This window comes from Dama dama, chromosome 2, assembly GCF_033118175.1.
Source record: "Dama dama isolate Ldn47 chromosome 2, ASM3311817v1, whole genome shotgun sequence".
Taxonomy (NCBI): Eukaryota; Metazoa; Chordata; class Mammalia; order Artiodactyla; family Cervidae; genus Dama; species Dama dama.
Window position 1 is genome coordinate 40,880,624 of NC_083682.1, and position 10,609 is coordinate 40,891,232.

Here is a 10,609-nt window from a genome sequence, read left to right on the forward strand (position 1 = left end):
TGTAAGTGTATGTGTATGTGTAGTTGTATGTTATTTTATCACATGTGATTTTGTCATTTCAAGAATGTTTCTGTATGGGACCTTTTAAGATTATTTTTCCCTCAGTATAATGCCATCCAAGTTGTGTATATCAGTAGGTCTCCCTTTTAGTTGCTAAATAGTACCCCATGGTGTGGATGTACCACAGTTTATTTAACCTTATTCATCTATTGTAGGACATTTTGGTCCTTTCCAGTTTTTGGCCTGTTACAAATAAAGCTGCTATTGAACAGTCGTGTGTAGGTTTTTGTGTGGACTTAACGTAAGTTTTCACTTCTCTGGGATAAATGCCTAGAAGGGCAATTGCTGGGTCATGGTTACATTTGTTTAGTTTTTTAAGAACCTGCCAAACTATTTTCCAGAGTGGCCGTGCCATTTTACATTCCCACCAGCAATGTATGAAAGATGCAGTGTCTTCGAATCTTCGCCAGCATTTGGTATTGTCACTATTTTTTATTCTAGCTGTTCTGATAGGTGTGTAGTGATACATCATCATGGTCTTAATTTACATTTCCCTGATGGTTAGTGGTGTTGAACATCTTTTTTATGTGCTTATTTACCATCCATATAGCCTTTCAATGATGTCTCTTTGTATCTTCTGCTCATTTTCTAATTGGATTTGTTTTGTTTTTTTACTGTTGAGTTTTGAAAGTTCTTCATATATTCTAAATCCTATGTCAGATAAGTAGCTTGCAAATTTTCTCTTCCAGTCTGTAGCTTGTCTTTTCATTCTCTTAACAGGGTCTTTTGCAGAGCAAATATTTTCAATTTTGATAAAGTTTAATTTATTGATTTTTTTAAAAAAATTATTTTTTTATGGATAATGCTTTTGCTATTATTTTGAAAAACTCTTCACTAAGCCCTGGATCCTAAACATTTTCCCCCGTGTTTCCTTCAAGAGATTTTATAATGTTTTATATTAAATTTATGGTCCATTTTAAGTTAGTTTTTGTATGACATTTAGGTAGAAAGTTCATTTTTTGCCTACAGTTTATCCAGTTGTTCCAGTGCCGTTTGTTGAAAGCCCATCTTTCCTCCTTTGAATTGCTTTTGCACTTTTTTCAAAATTGTTTGGCCATGCTTGTATGAGGCTGTTTCTGGTTATTTGAGGCTGTTTCTGGTTATTCTATTCTGTTCCCTCTACCAGCACTACATACACAGGCTTGATTACTCTAGCTCTATAATAAGTCTTGGAATCGGTAGAGTAATTTCTTCCACTTTATTCTTTTTCAAAATTATTTGCATCTAGTTCCTTTGCCTTTCTATATAAGGTCTAGAATTATCTTGTCTACATTTACTGAAAATCTTGCTGGGATTTCTTTGGGGGTAGGGAACATTTTAATTGGAATTGTGTTAAACCTGTGTATCAGTTTGGTAGAGAATTAATATCTACTCTGCTTAGTTTTCTTGTCCTTGACTGGTATGTCTGTTCATTGATTTAGACCTTTGATTTTTTATTATCAGCATTTTGTGGGTTTTTAAAAATATAATTTTATTTATTTTTTGGCTGTGGTGAGTTTTTTTGCTGCATAGGCTTTTCTCTAGTTGTGGCGAGTGGGGGCTACTCTAGTTGTGGTGTGTGGGCTTCTCATTGCAGTGGCTTCTCTGGTTGCAGAGGACAGGCTCAATAATTGTGGGGCATGGGCTAAGTTGCTCTGTGGCATGTGGGATCTTCCTCGATCAGGGATCAAACCCATGTCTCCTGCACTGGCAGATGGATTCTTCACCACTGAGCCACCAGGGAATCCCCCAGCATTTTATAGTTTTGAGCATGCAAGTCCTGTATCTACTTTGTTAAATGCATACATTAAGCATTTCTCTTTTTTGAGTGACTATAATAAATGGTATTTCTGATTTCCATCTCTTTGTGTTCATTGCTAATATATAGAAATAAATTTACTTTTGTGTATTAATCTTGAATCCTATCTATTTTAACTACTTACAGTTCAAGAAGGGTGGTTTGTTGGGTGGCTAAGGGTTGGCTAATTACTTGGGATTTTCTACATAAATCATTCATCTTTAAATAAGGACTGTTTTTATATCTTCCTTTCTGAACTGAATTTTTAAAGAATTTTCCATTTCTTGTCTCATTTCACTGACAGGCTTCTGGCGCTACATTGAATAGCAGTCTTAACTCATTAATGACTGGGGGATTTTTGCAGAAACTAACTCCTGTGGCCGGTGATATTTATTTTGACCGGTCAAAAATTAGTTCTCTTATTTGACTAACACTGTACAGTTACCTGTAGTCAGTTACACCTGACGTACCTGTAATTCCTCTAATTTTTGTGAAATGTTGTCTTCAGTCCACTCTTCTGTAGAAGTACAGGAGCAGTCTCCAGCACTGTTGCATTTTCACTTTGTATCAGAATCAATCAATAAGATTTTTTGTTGGTCTGATATTCACATCATCTGAATTAGAACTATATTCTGAAGAACTATCATCTTCTGAGACACTAGTATATATGTCACTTAGACATAGAACGTATCTGCATAAAATTCACTGAAAAATTCTTCCTCAAAATTTTGTGACATGTCATTTCTGAAATTTTATGTTTATAATATACACAGAATTGGAACAAAAACCTGATGGAGCAAAATGTAATTGATGATGATAGTCATAGGTTGTATGATGAACCCTTGGTGCAGTTTAAGCTCTAACAACTTCACATGGTGATATTGATTGTATCACTCTAAAAACATATTGGTACATCTCCAGTCAATAGCATTCAGGCAACAAAAGATATATTAATATGCCTCTGGTCAGTAATGTGTTAAACAGAGCAGACTTCCTAGACTTGTTTATGATGTTAAAGGGGGAAAGCATTCAGTCTTGGGCAATTAAACAGATCAGCTGTGTGATTCTTTTGTAGCAGTTGTTTTTGGGCTCTCAGGTCTTGGTAGCGGCACTCGGGACCTTCGTTGCCTCATTCAGGATCTTTCCTTGTGGCACATGGGCTCTCTGGTTGTGGTGCGCGGGCATAGTTGCCCTGCAGCATGTGGGATTTTAGTTCCCCTGCCAGGGATCGAACCAATGTCCCCTGTATTGCCAGACACGCTGGACCACCATGGAAGTCCTAGCTGTATGATTTTTGTAGATGTTCTATATCCAGTTGAGAGTTGTTCTTTTTCCTAATTTTTTTGGAGTTTTATCATGAATAAGTGTTGAAGTTTGTCAAATGCTTTTTTCAGCATCAATTGATATGATCGTTGTTTTTTCTGTTTTAGCTTGTTAATGCAATGGACTGCACTGATTATTTTTGAATATTGAATCACTGGAATACGTTTACTTGGTCATGCTGTATAATTAATTCTTTTTTATGTTGCTGAATTCTGTTTGCTAATTTTTGTTAAGAATTTTATGTGTATTATTGGTCTGAAGTTTTGTTACTTGTATTATTGTCTTTGTCTGGTTTTGATATCAATAATACTGGCATTTGGGCCTAAAAATTTTTGAGGAGGAATTTAAAAATTAAAAACTTGATTTCCTTAAAAATGAAAAGGTTGTTCGAATTAAGTTTCATATTGGGTGAGTTGTGGTAGTTTGTGCTATTTCAGGAATTGATCCATCCCATCTAATACAAAATTTATGTGTGGAGAGCTGTTTGAGTATTCCCTTATTATCCTTTTGATATCTGCATGGTCTTTAGTGATAGCCCGTTTCATTCCTGAAATCAGTAATTTATGTCTTCTCTCTTGTCAGTCTTTTTAGGAGTTTGTCAGAATTATTTTGTCACCTCCTGTCTCCCTGTTTTTAGTTTCCTATGAGTGTATTTTGTTTTTCTATTTGCTAGTTTTGCAAGCTTAGATTATTTAGTCAAGACTTTTCTAATGTAAGCTTTTGGTGCTATAAATTTCCCAGTCAGCACTGCTTTAGTTGTTTCTCACAAAAATTTTGATATGCAATGTGCTATTTAGTTTTTGATAGTGGTTTGGTCACTAGGTCATGTCCGACTCTTTGCAACCCCATGGACTGTAGCCTGCCAGGGTCCTCTGTCCATAGGATTTTCCAGGCAAGAGTACTGGAGTGGCTTGCCGTTCTCTTCTTCAGGGGATCTTCTCAACCCAGGGATCAAACCCGGGTCTCCTGCACTGCAGGCGGATTCTTTACTGACTCAGCTACTAGGGAAGCCTGTTTTATTACCCTGTTTTGGGTATATTCCATGGGAGCTTGAAAAGAATGTGTCCTATTGTTGGGTGGAGTGTTCTGTAAATATCAGCTAGATCCTGTTGGTTGAGTGTGGTTGAATTCTTCTGTGTCTTTGTTGATGTCTGTCTGCTCTAAGTGCTGAAGTCTTCAACTATAATCATGAATTTTTCCCTTTCTTCTTCAGTTCTGTGACATATTGCAGCTCTGTTGGTTAGCATATACACATTTAGTATTGCTTTTTCTTGGTAGCTTGACCCTTTTATCATTATGGAAGGTCCATCTCTTATCTCTGGTAGATTTTTTTGCTTTGATGTCTCCTTTTATCTTATAGTATAGCCGTTCTTTCTTTAATTAATGCTTACATGGTATATCTATTTCAAACCCTTTACCTTTAATCTATGTGTATTCTTATATTTGAAGTGAGTTTCTTACAGACAACATACAGTTGGGTCATACTGTTTTTTAATTCACTTTGAGGAACTGTCTTTTAGCTTGTAAATTTAGACTGTTTGAGACTTGACTTACCAATTGTTACATTGTCTGGCATTTAATTTTTTTTCTTTTTTTCCATTTCTCTGGGTTTTCTCCCCTAAATTCCTGTAGATTATGTGCACATGTTTTAGAATTTTAATTTGATTTATCTGTACTACCTCTGAGTGTATTTCTTTGTGTAGTTTGTTTTGTTTTTATATTTGCTCTGGGAATTGCTATATATGTATGTGATCATCAGTATATCAGCATTTTACCACTTCAAATGCAGTATAGGAAGCTTATCTCCCACTTTGTCCTCCACTTATAATTGTTTTAAATATTTCCTTACAATTGAGAACGTCATTAAATAATATTACAATTTTTGCTTGAACCATCAAGCAGAATTTAAAAACTTGAAGGAAAGGAGAATTTTGTGTTTACTCATTTTGCTTTTTCTGTTGTTCATTCCTCCTTTCTAATATTCCAAGATTCCTACTTTTATCATTTCCTTTCTGTTCATAGAACATTCTGTAGCTGTTGTTTTAGAATGGTGACAGATTCTTTTAGTTTTTCTTAGTTTAGGGATGTCCTCATTTCCTGTTTATTCCTGAAGTGTATATTCACTGAATAGAGGATTTTGTGTTCACAGTTCTTTCTTTAAACGTTTGAACAGTGTTGTTCCCCGTCTTTCTGGTTGCTGTCATTTTTAATGAGACGTCTGCCACTGTTGGAATTGGTTTTTCCTTATCGCTAAGGTATTCTTTCTGACCTAACTGCTTTGGGGATTTTTTTTTTTCCTTTATCTTTAGTTTTCAGAAGTTTGACTGTGCTGTGCTTGATATTGATGTCTTTGAGGGATTCATTTACTGTCTTGAATCTGTAGGTCTGTCTTTAGGGGACATAATTCGTCCCAAATATAGGGATTTTTCAGCCATTACTCAAATTCTTCTTTATGCCCTTTTTATCCCCGCTCTCCTCTAATGATACTTTAGATTTAAGTCTGTTTTTCTTTGTTCACTTGGTAACTTCTTAGTTCAGTTCAGCTCAGTCACTCAGTCATGTCCGACTCTTTGCGACCCCATGAACCGCAGCATGGCAGGCCTCCCTGTCCATCACCAACTCCCGGAGTCCACCCAAACCCATGTCGATCAAGTCAGTGATGCCATCCAACCATCTCACCCTCTGTTGTCCCCTTCTCCTGCCCTCAATCTTTCCCAGTATCAGGGTCTTTTCATCTTGTTCAGATTGGGTAATTTCTATGTTCTAACTTTAAATTTACTGACTCTCATCTCTCTTCTGCTGGTGAGCCCTTCAGTTGTTCTTTTATTTTGGTTATAGTATTTTTAGTTCTGAAATTTCCACATGGTTCTTATCTTTTCTTTGCTGAGACTGTATTTTAAGTGTGTTTATAATTTCTCATTGAAGCTTTTTTTTTTTTTTTTTCAAATTTTGTACTTTTAATTTTGTATTAGGGTGAAGCATTTTTATGATCAGTTCACTTCAGTTGCTCAGTCGTGTCCGACTCTTTGCTTTAAAATCCTTGTCAGATAGTTCTAACATCTGTGTCATCTCATTGTTTGGGTCTCTTGTTATCATTTCTCATTAAAGTTGAGATTTTAACATTTCTTGGTATGACAAGTGAATTTTGATGGAGATATGGATATTTTGGGTACTGTTAGGACACTCGGGCTCTTATTTAGCTCTCTTACAGCAGGCTTCCTTTGATAAATTTTCAGCTGTAAAGTGAATGCTGCTTCATGATTGGCAGGTAGCAAAGGACGTTAAGGTTCCCCACTTGGTTGACTTGGTGATGTTGTCTCTTTTCTGTGGGGCAGGAGTTCAGGCTTTTCACGGGGACTCAGCTGACACCACCCTAGCAGGGAGGGGTTTGGAGCCCGCATTACTGCTCCCTGGGTGGTCTCCCTGACACTGTGGTAGGTGGTTGTGAACATCCTGGCTGTCTGCTCAGTTCAGTCAGTTAGTTCAGTCACTCAGTCGCATCCGACTCTTTGCAGCCACATGGACTGCAGCACTCTAGGCCTCCTTGTCCATCACCAATTCTTGGAGCTCGCTCAGACTCATGTCCTTTGAGTCAGTGATGCCATCCAACCATCTCATCCTCTGTCCACTCTTTGCTACGCTGCCTCTAATACAGCCCCAGCCAGAGAGGAGGAGGAGTCCCCTCATTACCGTGAGGGGTAGGAAGGAGTCAGCAGGGTATTATGTACTTGAAGTGTTCAGTTACCACCTGTGAGAAGGGATCCCCACTGGGACTTTGCTGGTTCATGTATGGGCGGGTCCACAGTTTTTTCTGTGGTATTGTTTACCTGAAAATTTTCTCATGCTGGGTTGCCACTTTCCTGGTCCTTTAGAGAGAGGAGGCTTTGGGGGGCTTTGTTTTGTCTTTAGCTTTGTTGAGTCACTACCTTCTCTAGCATGCAGTCTGGGATACAGAAAGGAGGCAAAAGAAAATCAAGGAGCTCAGTGTCCCTCGTGTCCCAGGATCCTGAACCTGTCTGCCTTCTCCCTACCCTTCAGACTTTTAAGTTGTATTTAGTGAGATGAATAGGGAAAAGTACCTCTACTTCATTGATTGCTAGAAGATGTAAAAAGGCAGTAGTAGCTCTAAAATTTCTGCTCTTAGAACTTAATCAGATGATAGGAAAAGATTTCTGCATTTTAGGTAAGAGGCTGAACTGACTATTGGTGGTCTCAAATCTGGCTCCACATCAGAACTACTGCGAGGACATTGTAAAAACAGATTCCTAAGCTTTGTCCCCAGGTATTCTACATCTGGCACAAGGACCTGAGGATTTGTAACTGTTAGAAACTCTCTGGATGACTTTCAAGTACAGCCATCCATCAGTGTGGGTAGACTCTTTATACCTCCCTATGCTTCAGCTCGCCGTGAGGGGACTCTACTAAAAGTCCTTTACCAGTATAGTCAGTAAGAGCACTTGAAGAGCTATGTTACAGTTCTGCCACTTTGGCCTCCTCTCTCAGAAATTGAGATTCAGTGGGGTTGGGGCCAAGATGTGTTTTTAAAGAAGGCTCTACAGGCTGTCAGTCCAACTGTGCACTTGAACGAGTCAGCAGACTGGGTGCTCGCTAAGGTACTTTACAGTGAAGAACTTGTATAATGGATCTGTAGCCCTGGGGTTTTATATAATCTAAAAATGGCAGAGAAGAAAGCAACATGTTCTTCACTCCCTAATCTCCCTATGACCCCGCTGTTGACATGCCAGTGAACCCCACAGGGCTACCACATGTGGTTGTGTAGAATGTGTCCTGTAAAATTCCAGTAAACACCCTTCATCTCCACCAGGATTTCTCAGTCCTGGGTCTGAGATAATGAGGTCAGACAGTTCTTTTTTGTGGGAGGAGCCATTCTCTACATTGCAGTTTTCAGCATTCTCTGGCCTCTCTTAACTGGAAGCCAGAGACATTGCCAAAGATCCCTCAGTGGCAAACCACTAGCCTACACAGTAATAGAAACAGTGCCCTCTGCGTTGCATCTGCTTCTCCCATTGTGTTCTTCACCACTTGCTACTAAAGTAGAGTGCATGTAAAGATTTCACTGTTGCAGGCAGAGAAGGTGTAACTCAGCCTATTTCACTCCCGTTCCCTTACCAGTGTCGGGATATTGAATCACTGCTTTTATTGCCTTCTGTATAATCCGATCTGTAAGGCCCCTTGTATGAATTCATTAGCTTTCCTAAAACATCTATTGAGTACCTGCCGTGTAGTACAGATACTGCGGACGAAGGATTAATAGTTAACTGTATAAAGGGAACCACAGGAGATTAGAAGTGAAATAGGGAAAGATGGAGTGAGCAGGGGCCATATTGAAGAACTGTGTATTCTAATATATTTTTAATTTTATCTTTGCTATAAAATACTTAAGTCTCTGTATGCTGAAGTATCTAAGGCTGAAACTTGGTTTGCAAGAGATATTGTGACTTCAAAAATGAATATTCTAGTTAGTGTAATGCTTTTGTATTGTTAAAATCTGTTGATAATCAGACATCTGTAAGTGTGGATACTGATTCTGTAAATACAAATGAATATGTTTATCATTGGATTCAGTTGATGGATAACCAGGTTTAAAGAGCTGTGAATTCTGAAATGATAGTTGAGAAAAAGCTTTGTTTGTAATGTTTAAAATTCAGTTCTACAATTAACATTTCTTTTTTATCTCGTGTCTTTTTTTTTTTTAAGTCTTGTGAAAATGCCATTGTATGCTGGAAACCTGGCAAAATGGAAGATGATATAGATAAAATTAAACCCAGTGAGTCTAATGTGACTATTCTTGGGCGATTTGATTACAGCCAGTGTGACATTTGGTACATGAGGTTTTCTATGGATTTCTGGCAAAAGGTAGCAACATATTTTACATTTTGAAATTATTTGACTTAAAACCATGCAATTTTAGTTTTCTCTGAGTGTATCTGTGTCCTCTTTCCTCTTAAGTGTAATCTACCTTGATTTTTTTGTATTACTTGCTTTGGCTTTTGATGTTATTTATTCTACCCTTGTGACTCTGCACACCATCTGCAGTGCTTATTATAGATGAAATTGACAGGTGTCAATGGTGGCAGTTAGGCGTTTACTTTCCATAACATCTGTTACTAAGATTTAATGTTTTGGTGATTAGAATGTTCATCTTCTTATATAGAAAACCAACATGGAAGATAGAGACAAAATATTAGTTATCTAAAGTTTTACAGAAGTTTGGTATTAGCATTTTATGGTAACAAATTACTTGGTTATTTCTTTCTATATGAAAGCTTTGGAAATTTTCTGTGGCTTTTATTACAGTTCTTTAAGGCAGAATGAAGAATACATGCTAATTGTGTACATTGTATAGTTCTTCAAAAATTTGCAAAATGGCTTAATTTATTTAGGACACCTTTGTGAAGCATTAGTTGCTCTTATCGTCATTTACAAATCAGAAATATAAGATGCAAAGAAATAACCAAGAGCATTGCCATAGGGTGGAGCTGAGGTTTTTTTGCAATAAGAAAGATATCTTAGGATTGCTTGAAGTCTTTATAGCTTATATTAGTAATTTGATGGGTTTTTGTTTTGTTTTGTTTTTGATGGGTTTTTAAAATATATTTATACAGATGCTTGCATTGGGCAATCAGGTTGGCAAACTTTATGTTTGGGATTTAGAAGTAGAAGATCCTCATAAAGCCAAGTAAGTATTTAGAAATTCCTCTTCATAATTTCTGACTTTTCCTCCAGAGTGTTGTCACTATAGAGTAAGTAATTGATACTTAGAGTGCCATCCTTAACATCATTTGTAACATTTACATTCTCAGCATATTGTAAAGTATTTCTTTTTTATTCTAATAATAATTGTTTTTCCTGAGTACTTTGGTAGTAAGTTATTTCTCTTTTTTTTGTATAAGGTATATGGTGCCTCTTTGATTTAAAATACACCCAAAATTTATGAAATTTGAGATTAGGCTCTTAGTGAAGTATATTCTGGTTTCAAGTGCTTTCTGTATGTATGACTTAGAACATCTATTCATTTTCTAATTCAGTGTTTTTAAGTTTGATACAGCATTATATGTGTGTGGTGGTTAACCTGTTGTCATGTTTTCTCCCTAGATGCACAACGCTGACTCATCACAAATGCGGGGCTGCTATTCGACAAACCAGTTTCAGCAGGGACAGCAGCATTCTTATAGCTGTTTGTGATGATGCCAGCATTTGGCGCTGGGACCGACTGCGATAAAGTGCTTTTCCCAATCAAAAGTAACGTGTGTTTTCTGTGTACCGTAGAACAAATGTATCCTGCTATAAGGGCACATAGCGCATTTAGAGTTGTCTTTCAGCATTCATCAGGCTGAGCTGAATGTAGTGATGTTTACATTGTTCACACTCTTTGTACTGTCTCCTGCCCAGACTCTACTGCTTCTAATAAAAATTTATTTTTGTAAA

General features: G+C 37.3%; 1 protein-coding gene across 2 annotated transcripts in view; it reads left to right on the top strand.

Moving 5' to 3' along the window:
• The window catches only part of EED (embryonic ectoderm development), a 30,476-nt gene extending 19,867 nt beyond the window's left edge, over positions 1 to 10,609 (top strand). The window contains exons 10-13 of one of the 2 annotated variants that reach the window (XM_061120161.1): positions 402 to 476; positions 8,879 to 9,037; positions 9,787 to 9,860; positions 10,277 to 10,609. In XM_061120161.1, coding sequence (XP_060976144.1) covers positions 402 to 476; positions 8,879 to 9,037; positions 9,787 to 9,860; positions 10,277 to 10,403 — 435 coding nt within the window. In that variant the 3' untranslated portion in view covers positions 10,404 to 10,609. The remainder of the gene's footprint in view (positions 1 to 401; positions 477 to 8,878; positions 9,038 to 9,786; positions 9,861 to 10,276) is intronic. The other variant, XM_061120165.1, reaches the window with a different exon arrangement.